The following is a 16,698-nucleotide window of genomic DNA, read 5'->3' as shown; positions in this document are numbered from 1 at the left end:
GTTGGGTCCAACCGAATTATCTCTTACTAGAAGACATACCCCACATACACACACACACACACCACACGCACGCACGCACACGCAGAGAGGTCCCAGTTGCGTCTAATCGGATTAGGTGACTATGGGTTAACGGATCTCTCCGCCCTGCATGGGACAAGTCTTCGGCGCAGTACTTTTACTTTCTGCTGAAAACGCTGTTTTACGTTGTTGTTGTTTTAAAGAAAAATACCCAGACCCCAACTAGTCTTCTGTGTGCTCTCGAAATATACAAGTTTGAAAAAGCGTGCTTTCGCTTTCGGAAGGAGAAACGGGAAATTGAACTTCGAGGGACATTTTTACTGGTCATCTGTGCCATTGCAACATCATTTCATCTGCGAAAATGATTAACGGTTTGATTGAATCAGGGCGCAACTTCTTTTTTTATTCAAGCAGTGCAGTCTATTTAAAAGCAAAGATTTAAAAACTGTGTGTATTTAGGCTGTCGTGGGCGATATAAGTGACTTTTTTTGTTTGTTATGCCGGCGTACCGTGTGCCAGCCTGCACTCCACCCCGCGGACAGTGCCCTGGGCTCGGGGGTTAGATGGTGCTGATCACGGACGACAGGGATGGAGGAAGTGCCTCGTCGCTGCGCGTCAAACAGCTGCAGCAGCAGAAAAAAGTTGGGGGGAACTTCGGCCATGTCCACCCGACGATAACCGAGGAACCCCTGTCCAACTCCGAGGAGGACTACCTGGGGTCCTGCGAAGAGGACGGTGAAGACGAAGAGGGGAGCGAGGAAGACAGCGATGAGTTCGAGGAGGTTGACTTTGAGGACTTGGAGGACTGTCGGAGCATCGCCTCGGACGACTCTTTCTATCCTCCGGATGATGTGTTCGCGGACTCGGAGCGCTCCCCGTCTCCGGAGAGCCCGGAGCCGCTGTCCTTTTTCAAGGCGTGCTGCACTAACAACGCGGCGATTGTCCGGATAATGATACGACATGGTGTGAAGGAAGAGGAGGTCAAGGAGACTGACAGGAATAACCGGGTATGAAGCACATGCGGGTCTCTTGTACTCCTCAGAACCCGTGCACACAAGTACCTTTGGTTGCTGTGCAAGTTTTTTTTAAATATTATTATTAGAAAAAACAAATTGATATCCTTGTTCAAGTTTTGCATTCAGTGGGAGAGTTTATCTTACAAAGGTTTATAGTTTTTTACTTAGTTCCTTCCAACTTGCCGTACAATGCAACATGTATGGTTAAGGAGCATCAGGTTCAGAAGGTGTTGAGATAATTAAGCCAAAGTTTTCTGCTCTGGGTTACTTGCTTGTTTCCAGACTTTTGCTAAGTATCCGTTCAGATTTTTTATTATATCCAACGAATGTCATGTGCAACCTTGACATTCGTTATCTAAGGATGTGAGAAGGACAAGGCATGGGCTGGTTATCGAAATATATACCAAAGTTATAAAAACACTGTTTCAAAACCCAGAAAATTTTCCATCGTACTGATGCTGCGGTTTAAAGGCATTTTGAATCTCTGGCTGACTTATAACTAGGCCTGTATGCATCAGGGATCTTTCCCCTGTGCTCCCTCCCCCCACTTGTTGCTGGCTAGATGGCTAAAAGAAATGATCACATATTTTTCACGTTCTGCTTGCATGCCAGACAGAAATATATTGAATACTAAAATATTTTGAGCTATAAAAATATTAATAGTCACAACAAGAAATGCCACTCAGTCTTATCAAGGTAACACTTTTACAACCGCAGTTGACAAATCAAGAGCATATTTGTAAAGTGGCCAAAATCAGCCCCTGCTGAATCAGGAAGTGTTGAGACTTATGACACTCAATATGAAAAGACTGTTTAACATTTTGTGCAATAAACACTCTACGTAAAGTTGTAAACTATTTAAGATTTTGAGAGAAAAATCATCCCTAAGCTGCCAGTGCTTCACGAAGTCACGATACCTCATTCCAGCACAAATACATGTCGAATCATCACACCTTCCACCTCCCCTTTCACCTGCAACAAATCTTTCAGCGATACCCAAAGAGGCCCAAGCTTGCCTAGTTTACATGGGAAGCCATCTCCTGCCAAATATTTTCAGAGTTCCCGCCTTTGCTTCACCATCCGACCTGTTCGGACTTGGTATACGCACTTGCAAATTACTGATCAAATTACTTGGTGCGTATTCTTCTGTACTTTTGCTAAGACCATCTAAAAACATCAGACCAACAGATACATGCTATGCCATTATAAAACATAATGTTTTGGATTTGTGTTTTAACAATAGTTTTACTCGAGGTCACCGAACCATTAGGATCTCCTAAAGACACTATGCCAAGCTGTGACTCACTTTAATGCTCAAAAAGGGTGATGACTCAACAAGCACTTCCTCTTTCAAGCTTTGAAAAAAAGTCCTAGCTTTTATGTTGTATTTTTGGATAATTCAAATCTGAACAATTTCCCCCTTCACAGTCTGAAACATTTCACAAATTGTTTGCAGTGACAGTGCATGAATTCATGCATGACAGCTCATTTTAGGGAAAGTAGACAAACTCGCATCGCTTCCCATTTTCAGTCTAACTTCGCATCCTTTATGAGCTTTGGATTGTCACGTGCACATAAAGTACACATTGGACATAACATGATATTTTAGAATTTTTTTGATTCAGATAATATGTAATAGCTTTTGGGTAAGCACATTACATATCCACAGTATGGTATTACTAGATTGCTCAAGAGCAATTTAGCCAGTCATGCATTATAATGCAATAAATCCAACAGCAGTGATGGATGAATGTCTCTGTTGTAGCACACTGTATTAGGTAGCAGATTTTTTTTATATCAAACATTATATATGCCTACATGCACATAATTTAAACAGCATGGTATCTAAAGAAAAACAATTTGAATCGCAATTGAATGCATTTGCTGTAGGATAATAATGACTCATGTACCAACTGATGTAACTAATGTTTAGTTTCTATGATTAATTATTTTTCATAGCTCTAGTTTTAGCCACTATATTCTGTGGCTCAAAGCTATCTGCTTGTAATACAAACGCATACATTTGCACCTGTCAGCATTCTTTTTCTATGGTTGTGTGATTCCTTTAGGTTTAGAACGACAAAATATGTGCTTCTATTCTTACTGGATTCAATTGTATCTGTTTAATGGTGTTAGTGGTAGACGTTGCTCAATAACAGGACCAGAAAGATGCTTCGTTTGATTGCTGTTACTCCTATTTTATTTTATTCATTTTATTTTATTTTTTTGCTTTTATAGATTTTCCCATATGGTGCCATTCTGTGGATCTTATATCTGAACTAAGTTTTAAGTATTTTAAAAAGCACAAGTAACCAGATATTGCTGCTGTGGCTTTTCATGCATTTTCTCTATACTGTACATGTTGACAAGCCAGTAAAATATTTGTGTGAAAAAAAGCAAATCCTGCATTGCTTTAACTGGACCCAGTGGGCGAATAAATAAATAAATAAATAAATAAATAAATAAATAAATAAACACTTAGGAGGAGGAACAACAATGCAAAGATAAAGTTCTAATTGGCGTGCTCCAACCAAAACTTCTCACTCCACAAAGCGATGCTCACTTTGTGATGTTGCCAGAGTTTCAGCGGATTCGTTTATAAAGTAGTTATTTGTTAGGATTTGTTACTGAGTTTATGCCCAGGTCCAGATTGGTATGTAGTATTAGTTACACAAGTTAATGCTTTCTGGGACAGAAGAATAAATAGTGACAATGCGATAAATAAAACAAATGATATTAACTTAGACTTTTACAGATGTGATGGAAACTTGACAGGCAGTGGAGGCACCGAGGACTATATTTTGGCATTTGTTTGATGAAACTTCAGAGCAGATTTTGATTCTTCACCCTAACTTGCAAACCGGCATTGTGTTTCAACTCAGTGTGGTGTGTGACATTTTGCTTCCCACCAATATTTGCATATATTAAAACTGAATAAATGAATACTGATAATCTGTGAGAAATGGAATGGTAAACACCCACAGGCACATGTGGTTCTGTTTAAGACACTGTCTCCTTCGGTTTGTTAGGTTGTCATGCTCTAATCAAAACACAGGAGACACACAAACACAGAAAGCTATCAGCTTAAATTAGGCCACAAGTCTTTTAGCAGCTTCTATGTTGTTTTCCCTACCCCACTACCCACCCACAGAAACGTCCATCAGAACACAACCATTTTTAAAAAAAAATACTTTAATATCAGATGACTCATGCTGACTGATACTAAAACTGACACAGCAGGCTTGAGCTGTGAGACTACAGGCGACAAACCAAACCACAGCTTGTGCTACAAACCTGAAAATCAGCTGACCAACACAGAAATCAACCAACTGGCAAAGTGGAAGAGAGACAAATGAGGCATAGGCAAATAGAAACAGAAATCTGGCACTGCAGATGGTAGCAAGCACAATGCTCCGAGCAAATACAGACAAGTGGAAAAATCAAAGCGACAGTCATACACATCAGATTTGATATGGCCATGTAAAAGCTCAGCTGCGGAAAGCAAGACATTTAACGGGGTGGTATTGACAGAAATGTGGCCTGGTGCATTTGTGTCAGTGGTGCTACTGATGTATGTGATTGAGGACAACATGGAGTGTTTGTTTCCCTGCATGTCTCCACAGCAGTTCCTAAAACAAATGTCACATTTTAGTCACTAGATATGCCGTCTGCAGAGATGTTGGTTGTCTGTAGCTCTCACCGACGTTTAATTTGAACATGTACAAAACAAATGTGGGGAAGTATTGATTTAGAACATATGGAGGAAGTTAGAATGTTTTGTGGCAGAAGAAGAAGCAGCCTACAAGGCAAGCAGTTGGTTCCACCGGAGTGGAGGTTCAGTGCAATCAGCAGGATTTTCAAGTACATTTAGCCTTTGCCTTTATTTTCATGCATCAGACAGTGCTGTTAAACTGACACGTTACTTACAATTTGCTAAGTTTCCCTATGGAAATTCCCTATGAGTGTCATTGCAAGACAGGTGGGCAAATTACTAATATGAGCAAATAAAACCTGATTGGTGTCATGCATTAGTCAACCTTTACAATCCAACAACTGCAAATTTAACTCTGGTCTGAATTTACAAATAGTACCCAAAATTCCGATTCACACTACTTTCAGTACCAGTTGAAATCAACCAGTGCTTACGCTTACAACACCTGTATGTATGGACTTTTAAGAAATATATTGGGCTAAACTAGTTTTTGGCAACTCCAGTGTTGGATCACTCTTTTTGCAAGTAGTTTAACAATCCCAACATGAAATGCGGATACAACGTTCCAGTCCCTCCCCCGCCTTCTCTTCGTGTCATTCTGACTGATAGAACTAAGCCTTTCTATTCTAAGCGCTGGATATTCCCCCAGATTATCCAGCGCTTGTGTACGACTTTGTGTGTGTATGGGACGATAATTTGTTCAACCCATAGTTTCACACATTTTAATGCATGTATGTTGTTATAACAAATCTTTAAACGAGATAATATATATATACATATATATTATTTTTTTATTTTTTGCAATGACCCGTTCACACATTTGCATAGCTCTGCATTGAAACAGATGGTGGGGTTTTATTTGTTTTCCATAGTGTGACAGTGCCTGGTGCCTCAGCTATCTCTGAACATCTGGTATCAGCTGATGGTTTTGATGAAATGGGTCAAATTATGGGCAGTTTTCGCTGCTTTCCAAAGCACTGTAATGTCATAAAAAATTATCTTGACTGGGACTATTACAGAGGCACTCAGTCGTACACTCAATTTAGGATCAAGTTAGTTGCTTCTGTGATACTAAATTGACCGTAGGTAAAATTGCTTATTTTCAGTCCCTTTGTTCTAACCTTGTGATAGATTGCTGACCTGTACATGATGTACCCTGTGTGTTGCCCTCTGGCAGCTGTGATAGAAAGTGTTCAGGATCAGTGATACCCACGGGATGCTGCTTTACAACTTCTTTAGTCTGAGGCCACAATACATAGGAGTATCTAAGAGTTCTAATTCCATTGAAAACTGAAGGTAATAATAATAATAATAACAAAGCCTGGCCAAAATGGTAAACTACATCTAAGCAGTAAAAGCATAATCAGGAAAGCTGAGATAAGTAAATGACAGGAGGGGAGGAAGGACCATGCCCATGAACTTGGAATTAGACCAGAGTTAAACATAGAAGGAATTGATTCAGTGACATAATCAGAAACTATTTGAAAAAAAAAAAAGTGGCACTCTCGTATCTGAACCAGCTGATATTTGCCTATTTAAGTTCAGCAGAGATGTGATACGAGATAAACTCTAAATAAACTCTAATGGATCAACACACACATATGTGTGGTAGAAATACTTTTATCTATTAGCTAGCTTGTTTGGAAGCAACATTTGTAGTTATTAGGTATTTTATATCCTCTGTCTTCAGTGATACAAGAAATGTTGAAGTACAGAACAAAGCACTTTTTTAGTGCTTTCACTTTTTTGCCGTACAAGTGTTTCCTGTTTATCGTCACTCCTCTCATTACTTACATCAGGCTTGTACTGATCCATGTATTTGTGCCTACTGGATATAATATTTGTTCCAGATGTAGACTGGTCCTTTCAGTTTTATGATAACCAATTTGTAACCACAGTGGAGGTATGTTTAGCATCACCGTCCATTTAGAATGCCTATTTGTTGCAAAGTTTTATCTTCTTGGCTGATGTTAAAGCTGAAATGTTGCTTCCTAGAGGTCTGACCTCATGATGCTATTTAATGTAGCAATGGCCATTATGCTCAAAGATATTGGTTTAGGTTTCTTGAGATCAAACCTAAAATCTTTGTTTAATAGTGAATTTGCAAACTGTGATCTGTCTTTTTACGTTGCTTTTGGAGTAACTGTTTCTTGCTTCCTGAGTGGCCTATCACCCCATGATGTTAAGGGGCTTGTTTCGCTGTAAATATGGACACTTTCCTACCAGCTTACTGCTAGCATTTTTCACCTTTTTTTTTTTTTTTTTTTTTTTTAAGAATCTGGGCTCACATTTTGCACCACAACATTTGTCTCCTCTGAGCATTATTACAGATAGAACTTTAAGCCTCTGGAATGGGAACCCCAGAATGAACTTTACTTGTGGGCATCTACAGTTTTCTTTCTGTTATCTTGCATGATTTCTTTTGATTTAGTCTAATATCAGATTGTGAGAAAATAAAGTTAAGTTTCTTTTTACAAAGTGCTGGTATACAAACTATATTTTTGGATTTGTCCCTGATTTATCTGCTGTGTTTTTTGTGGAGGGGTTGCTGGAGGCTTTGGGGGTTAGGGATGGGAGTGTTGTCTCGAGTTGTGTACTGTACAGTGCAAAAACTCGTGACAGGAGAAATTCTTTGAGTTGAACTCATCAGAGTGGAAACGATTAAAAAAAAAAAAAAAAAGGTGACATACTTCTATGTGTGTTTGTGAGAGAGATTCGCAGGCAAACAGAGCGAAGGCAGACGACGGAGATTGCTCTAGACGTGCTGCAGGGCATGCTGTTTAAGTACATCACAGCAAGGCTGGAGGACTGCCAAGGATGTGTGTTTGTGTGTGTTGGTGTGAAAGTGTGAAAGAGAGTAAGACAAGAGAGTGTCTAAACAGAATTATTTGAAACTGTGCCAGTGTAGGTAAGTGTCTTCCAAGCTGTCCAGAAGTCTCAGTGAATCCTTGCCCTCAGGCTGACATTACTGTTACTACATCATCTGCTGGCTGACATCCTTGCTTGTTTACATTTTGGGTTGTGTTATAGGTGAACCATATATAATGCGTTTGTCTTAGAAAAATCATGTGTAGGGCATAATTTATGTATTTCATTTGGACATTTTAGATGAACATAACCAAAAAGGTAGTCTTGCAAACATTTTTGACAAAATTCTCTTATGAATTATCAGATCCCTTATGTTTGCACACGCTTTAAACTTTTTTCACAATTTGGAATTTTATGTGATAGACCAACAAAAACTCATCACATAGTTGTAAAGTGGAACAAAAATAATCCCAGACTTTCGTTTTGTGTTTTTTTTTTTTTTTTTACAAATGAAGGTCTAAAAAGGTAGCAGTGTACATTTCCATTTAACAAACTGGGACGGCAACCCTGAACTAGCTAGTATTACTAGCTACTGTTTAAGATCATATTGTTTGACTGGCCCTGTGAAATAAAAGTGATAAATTCAACTGAGGATCTATTGTAAGACTTCAGTGTTGCTGTTTACAGATGTCCTTCATCCATTCTGCTGAACTCGTGTGAAGTAATTCTGTCTCTAGATGGGCAAAGCTGGTTGAGACTTGCCTCCAAACACCTGCATTTGTGGTGTAGGAAGTTCTGCGAAGCATGAACTCAAAGAAGCTTGTTTAAAAAAATGAAGGAAAAAAGTCAGAACAAATCTGACATCATTTTTGTTCCTCCTCACAATCGTGCCTTACTTTTTACTAGTTTGTCACATAAAATCCAATGAAGATACATTGAGCTTTGGGGTTGTAAGGCGATCAAATTACTTGTCTGAATTTAGTACATTTTTTAATTTTTCTCCTAACTTGATATATTTACAGAAAACATATCCACTGCAGTTTTCCTTCAGTCTTTTAAGCTTCACCAACATGAAGTCCCCCTTCAGGTTATTTTTCTGTCTATACATTAGGTCAAATATCCCCCAGTGTTTAAGATGATTTGCAAAGTGCTTTGCATGTATCCTACACATCGACTCTGCAGGATTCACTTTGCTTCAAAGAGGCACCTACAGTACTGTGATTATCTGCAGCCACAGTCTTTAAGATATGACGTTACAGGCTGCCAACGTGTCATTAATTTTAGCAAATCAATTCACACATCATTACCTTTGACCTTCAAATCATGCATCGTTTCGTAGAGCCAGCTGTGAGTCATGACAGAAATCCTACTGACTCTTAAGATTAAACTGAAAATATTTCTGCAGGCACGTCTATAAATGTATACGGTAAAACTATAGGGTGTCTGCTAAGAGCCCACTTTGATTTCCTGCAGTGATCACCTACCCACCAGAGAGTGGACAACTTTTACAGGAGTTGCCCAGGTTACCATGCTCAGACATTCTCACTCAAAAACAAACATTTACACATTTGTCCACATAAATGTGTAAGAGGACACCTCTGCTGGCACTGGCATGAATACACATTATAAAAGTGCATGTCAACATGAGGTTACACAACTTGTTTTTCCTTTGACCTCAGGGTCTCTCAGTGAAAGCACATCGGATGCCAGATTTAACCAGAGACATTACTTCTCTGAAGCTGCACAAAGGTCCTCTTGTCTTTTATGACTACCTCTCATACAGCCTTGATTATATTTTCTCAACACCCTGGAAGTCAGCACTTGTGCTTTGCTTCACCTCCAGAAATATTTTTTGCTGATTGTAACCTTTAGTCCTTCCTCCCTCCTATTCCCACCCTACACCCCCGTGTCCTCCTCTACTCCTGTAACTTTGTCACCTCAGATAGGGCTGCTGGTGGCATGTTACCAAGGATTCGTGGACGTCGTCATAGCGCTGTCTCAGTGTCCGTATCTGGACGTAAACTGGCAGGACAGCGAGGGAAACACGGCTCTCATCACCGCAGCGCAAGCAGGTAACACGCAGACACAAACACACACAAATGGTTGGTCTCACATTAACAAGCCATTAACACACACATAATTCCAGGCTGCGTCACAGTACTGTCTGACACATGCTCGCACAAATGCAACAAATGGGCACTTTGGCACTGACGCTGACACAGACAAATGCGCAGACTAGTTTGCTTTAGCGCCACTCGGGCTAGAACAGAAGTGATAAGTGTGTTGCCTCGGTATCCGTATTGGCCCAGGTCCTTCGTATGCAAAACACTGCAAACAAATGTGATTTTTGGCTGGGCAAGTACTTCCCTAGCCTCTTAAGAAGACATGGAAATATTAATATATTGTCAGTTAATATCTGTAAGTGGAACCTGCTATTTTGTTTCCTCTGTTCTTAAAGGCCACATAACAATCACCAACTATTTGCTGAACTACTACTCTGGGCTGGACATAGAGAGAAGAAATTGTCACGGCTTTACTGCCCTGATGAAAGCTTCCATGCAGGGCAGGGTGGAGTGTGTGCGCTCGCTCATGATGGCAGGTGAGCACTGACATATATTTATGACATACCACATATGCATTTATATGTATGCACACTCTATCCGAGACTGTTGCAGATGGCCTTTTGTCTTCTTCATATTGTCTTCCTTAAATTATGATCCTTCTTATTTCAGTTGGAACAATATTGTTAATAAGTTTAAAAGACATGGAAATAACATTTTCAGATCATTTTAAAACAAGTGCTGATGGAATTTGCCAGAATAACAGTGCTTGGGAATGTTTTACTGTCTAGATTCCATTTTGAACTTTAGTTTGTACATGTCTAATAATCAGTGCTGTGAGAGGTTTATGAATTTGGCTGTGAACATGAGTCACGAGCCTTACAAAACTCCCCTTCATATCTTTCAGCCTTGGGTGGATCCAAAATCATAGAGTTTCTTCAGCTTATGTAGCTGCTTAAACTTTACTCAAAAATTTATAATGAATCTCAATTTGAATTCTGCTGTAGCTTTCACAATCTTAAGCTTTTCAAAGAGTCATTATCGATGGTGGATGGAACCAAAGAAGCCTCTAAATGAAGACGTTGTCGTATTACAGTCTTGTGAAGTCTATGCCTGTAGTTTTCCATTAGGCTTTTTGTGTTCTAGTATTAATGAGGTTGTACTGAGAACAACAGTTTGCATATCCCACTGACTTTTGGGCCTGCAAGAGGAAAATGGTAAAGCTGGGGATGGATGTAATTCTCATTCTCCCATTTTAACTCTAGGGGAAAGTGGAGCACGTCATTCTTAACCATTAGAACTTGGAGATCTTGAAATATGTTCTTCTTTTTTGAGAAGAATTCTGTTAGAAAAGGGATCAATGTACTTGAGCATTTAATCACTTACGCTTTTTCTGAGAATGATTTAAGGGAATCCATGTTCCAGCAGCGCTACTTGTATTACATTCTGAAAACCTCGACTCAAAACGTACCTTTTTATAGCTTTGGCTCTATGTTTAGTTTTGTAATGGAATGAGAACCTCCACACCCTCCAAGTCTTTTGCATTGTCTGCATTTAGCTCCATTCATCATCCTAGCAGTTTTTACCGGCTTTCATTTACATTGTACAGAGAAGCAACACCACAGGATTATGCTGCCACTGCCATGTTTCACTGCGGAGAAGGTTTGTTCATTGTGACATGCAGTGCTAGGTTTCCATCTCACAAATAAAATCCACAGAGGTTTGCTGTTGCAACATAACACTGTGACATGTTTAAGGGTTATGATTCATTTTGCAAGGCACTGTAGTTTAAGCGTTGTCCACTAAGCTTCATCCTTCTCCCTCTTCTTCCCCTAGGAGCTTCCCTGAATGCAAGGGACTTTGGTCGGAACTTGACTGCCAGGGAATGGGCCTTGTTTACGGGTCGTTATGAAACCGCCTGGTTGATGACACGTCTTATGGAGCGGCCCTATCCCTTCCAGTACCGTGATACATACAGGTAAAACTCACACTTAAACTCGTGTCATATTGCAAAAATTCCTCCCTGCAGTGAATGCAAAGTGAGGAGCACACTTGTATAAACAAAATATTATGGATGTATGCAAGACTCAAAGCAAAGAAAGAAGAAAAAAAAAGTCTGACTGCCTGGTGTACATTTTCTTTCAAACTCAACAGGGTTGTATCATCAAAACCTGAGGGGAACTTAATGCAAATCAGTTCTTATTCCCCCGAGGAGCTGACTTGATGTATTTCAAAAGCTTTACAAATCAGCATCTTTATTTTGGAGAACATCAATCTGCACCAGATGGTTATATATAAACTGAACTGTGCTGACAGCTCTTTAGCTTTGTGATTTTGTAGAAGTGATTGCGACTGCAGTTTTAGAAGAAACCACACCAGACGAATCTCTGACTATTTGGTGCTGCGCATACGCATTGGGCTTGGCCCGAAAGACACAAAACATAGAACAAAATCCTCAACTATAAGGAAACCATGCAATATAGAAAACCTCTATATAATGCATTTATATTAAATATAAATCGCTTGGTGTGGATGTGCTGTGGATTGTAATAAAAATATACTCCCTTTAGTCTAGAGTGGCCACCACTGGCGTCCCTGGTAGCCAGAGCCCAGGAACCCCGTGGCTGTCTGAAGCGCCTCTCAGACACTGTGCGCAACGTCTTCAACATCGCAAATGTCACCAACCCCGAGGATGAAGGCGTTATCGACCACCTGGTGTCTGTTACTACTGCCATGAGAAGCCCTTTTATTGCTGTGGCGTGTCGCACCGTGAGTGTTTAAATTATGAGAATATCTCATCGACGTGTATAGTATTTTAGTCTTGTCCTTATTACATTCTTCCCTCACAAAAATGGCAAAAGCTTTCAAATTAAAGTCAGACAATGCCTTGCAAAAGTGTTCGCCTGCCCCCTTAGGTTTTCATATTTTTTCACATTACTGCAGGTAAACTCCAATATGCTTTGTTAGATTGTATGTGACAGACCAACACAAAGCAGGGAATAACTGTAAAGTGGAATGTAAATATGGTTCGCTTTTGTTTGTTTTTTTACTAATAAAAATTAATCAAAAAGTGTGCTGTACATTTAATTTGCCTTTACTCTGATGCCACAAAATAATATCAGAGGAACAAACTGCATTCAGAAGTCACCTAATTAGTAAATAGTCAAATAAAGAAAACAAGTTAACTCAGTATACATATACAGCTGTTCTTTAAAGGCCTCAGAAGTTTTCTTAGATAACATTAGAGAACAAACACTATCAGTGTAAGACTGGAGAGAGGTCAGGAAAATATTTTGAAAGATGTTTAAAACAGGATTAGGTCATATTACAATAACCCAAGCTTTGAACATCTTACAGTATTCAATATTTATTCAAGAAATAGAAGGAGTAACACACTCTAAACCCTACCCAGACAAACTGAAAGGAGAGGATGAATGGGAGGAGCAACCAAGAGGTCCATGGTCACTCTGGAAGAGCTGCAGAAATTCACAGCTCAGATAAGATGATGTGTTGATAGAATAAATATTATTTATGCAGCCTACCAATCTGGCCTTTAAAAAGACTAGCAAACAGAGGAAGGCTATTGTTGACAGGCAGCCATAAAAAGTCCTATTTAAAGATTTCCCCAAACCACGTAGAAATTGCACTGGTCAGATAACATCAATCCTAATCGACCTTCAGCTTTTCTGCAAATATGAATGACTAAAAATGTTGGTCTCTAGATGCTTGTAGCTGGTAGAGGCCATACTTGAAGCCATATGTGAAGCGTGGCTCTGTGAAATATCGACCAAGCAGGATTAATGAAAGTGCTTGCCACACTTTTCACATTGTTATTTGGAAACAATTTTGAAAAACATGAATCATTTTGCCTCCACATGACATTAATTTTCTGCGTTGCAATAAAAAGTCCCTGAAATGTCTCATTGTAACGTCACAAAAGAAGAAAATGTTCTAAGGGCTTTCAATATGTTTGCCAGGCACTTTAAAAACAGTGATAAGTGGCTCAATTAGCTCATAAGGAGGAAGGATATATATACAGCATGCCTTCAAAATTTATGTTTTCCTTCTGCCTGCTTAAAGAATTGAGGTAATTAGACTTCAAAGGATAAGTCTTGGTCTGATTTATCTTTTAGTTTTATCAATAATTTCTCTGTTCTTATTAATGACAGAAAATAATTAATTCCGTCATTATCCCATAAGCAGTTTATCCATGCAGGATTACCGGTACAGCAAAATACAAAAGAGTAATTGAGCCTTGTTAAAAAAATAACACCCAGAATTATGACTGATGCTTCTGCACTGGTGCTGTGTTATTCTACATACTGTACAGCTATTTCTACTAATCATAAAACACTCAGTTTTTTTTTTTTTTTCAGGTGTGTCCCGACAGTCCTCCAAGTGTGGGCAAACGTCGCTACGCAGTCCCAGAGATTGTCCGCAAGCAGCGTGCCAAAGAGCTCCTGTGCGCCAACCCCGACAGGGTGGACAGTCATCGCAAACTTTTCCAAAACTCACGGGTCACCCTGGTGGCAAAGAACTCAGAGGACCGCCGGTCGAGCCTTCAAGTCCATAGAGTGGTGCCTCGACACAGGAGCTCCAGCCTGGGCACGGTCTCTCACACGCAGGCCCTGGAGTTGCGGAGAACCAGCCTGCTGCCACTGCACATGGTGCTGAGGAGGAGCAGCGTCAGGCCAGGGTTAAGCATCCCCAAGGTGAGGATTTCAAAGGCCCCCTCTACCACCTATGAACCGGAACCGATTAGGAGGAAAAGCAGCGCCAAAGACGGAGGGGGGAACCTGCTGCAGATCCCCAAGTGGCGCTACAAGGAGCTGAAAGAAGAGAGAAGGAAGGCAGAGGAAGCGGAGAGAAAAAGGCTGGAGGCTGTTACTAGGAGACACATCGCAGCTGGGAAAAGGAAATAATACAATTACCTCAGGGAAGCTTCTTTTCAATCCTCACAACAACAACACCTGGACAGGTCACGAAGCTAGAAAGATTTGGATGGAATATTTTGAACAAACACATTATACATAGAGACACTTTACTTAAACACTACTTTGAGAGCTTTATTGTGGCCAGAGACTCACCCAGCAGACCTGGTACATTAACTTGTACTTAGATAATTTATTTTGTAATATTTATTGCTTTCAAATGGACGGCCAACACTTTGTTTTGATGAGTCGTGAGTTGTTGAGTTGTCGCATCAGCAATGCACTTTTAGTTTTTAGACTGTAGAACAAATGACACGAAGAAACATTCTCTCCTACCGCAGAAACACGTTCATCTCTTCCTGCCTCGAAAGAGGAATCACCTGGATGGCAATATTCTGGAAGCATGTCTTTGAAACATTTACGGATAAGCGTCTTGTGTCGGCTGAGAAATTTAAACACAAATACAAGGACCTAAATGCATTTGCAGGATATATATATATATATTTTTAGAATGCTTATTGCTTTAAAGCCTTAGTCTGAATGTATTTTGAATACATACATATATATTTTGTACTAGAGATATGATTGCTTTTGAAGGTATTTTTATTCAGTGCGGACATTGTTTTGCATACGTGTTTTCTAGAGTCCAAGGCAGAATTATTGGAAAAAAACTTTAAAGCAATAAAATCAGATAAAACATTCAAATATTCGCCACATGTTTACAAGACAAAACCAAATTTATGTTTCAGATAAACTATTATGCAATGAGAGATATGTGACGTTGGGGTATGCAGGCTATGGATGATGTGAAATAAACATTTTTTGCTCACCATGATTGAATCAAATATGTGTTGCAATTGAAAGTAAGAAACCTTTTATGTCAACGGCAGTGCTGTTTTGCCTACTTATAGATAGTTAAACAGAACTTAATCACAATACAGAGAGTGTCAAAAAAGTAACATACAGTCATTATGGACATGACTGTGAAGTTATCTAAATTAGTTCAGACACACTTGACCTTCAGGCTTGTTCCATCATTTTTCCATTTGGCTTAATACAAGAGTTTAAAAAGCTCATTTTAGCCTGCTTTATCTATTTCAGATCAGTTCACTGTTTTGGATTATTGAACTGTTGAAACAACCAGATGTATTCCAATTTCAATCTGATTGAAACTCTCGGACTCAGTTGATGTAAAGTTGAACAATTAGTCCAGTTTTTTCATAAGTCCACTTTTAGCATGACAATACCACCACTATGCTTAACTGTTGGTACACAGTTATTACATAGTTCTTATGTTGAAAGTTTAACCTCTGTTGAACCATCTTTCTGTTATTGTGTCCAATCAGCTGAACTGTCCATCCTGACCATAACCTGACCATTTTTCTCCAGATTTGGCTAGTCCAACATAAAAAATGTTTTGTTCTGCAGCCTCTCAGTGTTGTTGTAAAACTTGAACACCACTTCTGGATACTTATGAACTATGCTAAAGATGGCATCTGGACAAGAAAACTAAGCAATTTTAATAAGCTCTATCATTTGTTACAAGAAGAGTGGTCAAATATCCAGCTAGACTCATGTCAGGACCTTCCGTAAAAGTCAGCTTTCTACTCGCTGTGCTAAATGGCATTTAAACCAAGTACGTATCTGTTAGAGCCAACATGTAAAATTCTGGAAATTTTGAAATTATCTAAAATTAGCAGCCGAGTCTTTGTTAGTATCAACCTGAGCCGTTTCTGACAAATTGAGCTTCTGATTTAAACCAGACAAGCCATTGAACCGCATGAGGTCACTTTGCTGTTTGAACTTTAAACAGTTAGAATAATGGGGCGAAAATAAGCTTGATTTAAGCACACAGAGCCGCAATATAACATCGGCTGGAATTCTGAGAGCACAATTTCACGGTCCTTACTCCTCACGGCGATTGCGGTTTAAGTGCCATCCAAGAGTGTGTGTCTAATATACATGGTGATGAGTTGCTAAGGGGTTACAAGGGTTCTGCACAGCCAAACGGTTTCATCAAACAAAATTCATTGAATTCAGAGTGGCAATATGCTTAGACACTGCCCAAAGGAAATCAGCTGAACAAGACAAAAGATGAGCAGACAGCACATTTCAGGATTAACGAAATCCATAAAAGTAATGCTGTGTGCTGA

The 16,698-nt window shown here is 39.5% G+C and overlaps 1 protein-coding gene across 1 annotated transcript; it reads left to right on the top strand.

The window, feature by feature from the left end:
* Positions 1-581: 581 nt before the first annotated feature.
* Positions 582-15,380, top strand: ankrd33ba (ankyrin repeat domain 33ba). Its single transcript, XM_032551086.1, has 6 exons — positions 582-1,025; positions 9,497-9,626; positions 10,013-10,153; positions 11,451-11,592; positions 12,185-12,383; positions 13,991-15,380. The coding sequence occupies exons 1-6, from the start codon at positions 582-584 to the stop codon at positions 14,534-14,536; spliced, it is 1,602 nt and encodes a 533-aa protein (XP_032406977.1). The 3' UTR covers positions 14,537-15,380.
* Positions 15,381-16,698: the final 1,318 nt, after the last annotated feature.

This window comes from Xiphophorus hellerii, chromosome 21, assembly GCF_003331165.1.
Source record: "Xiphophorus hellerii strain 12219 chromosome 21, Xiphophorus_hellerii-4.1, whole genome shotgun sequence".
Lineage (NCBI taxonomy): Eukaryota > Metazoa > Chordata > Actinopteri > Cyprinodontiformes > Poeciliidae > Xiphophorus > Xiphophorus hellerii.
Note: the sequence above shows the minus strand (reverse complement) of the source record. Positions and strands in the feature narration are given on the sequence as shown.

Excerpts from the sequence above, each read along its gene's own strand:
- ankrd33ba (XM_032551086.1), top strand. The coding sequence starts at position 582 with ATGGTGCTGATCACGGACGACAGGGATGGAGGAAGTGCCTCGTCGCTG. Across the intron at positions 1,026-9,496 it reads AGACTGACAGGAATAACCGG|ATAGGGCTGCTGGTGGCATG; the intron begins GTATGAAGCACA and ends TTGTCACCTCAG. Across the intron at positions 9,627-10,012 it reads CATCACCGCAGCGCAAGCAG|GCCACATAACAATCACCAAC; the intron begins GTAACACGCAGA and ends CTGTTCTTAAAG.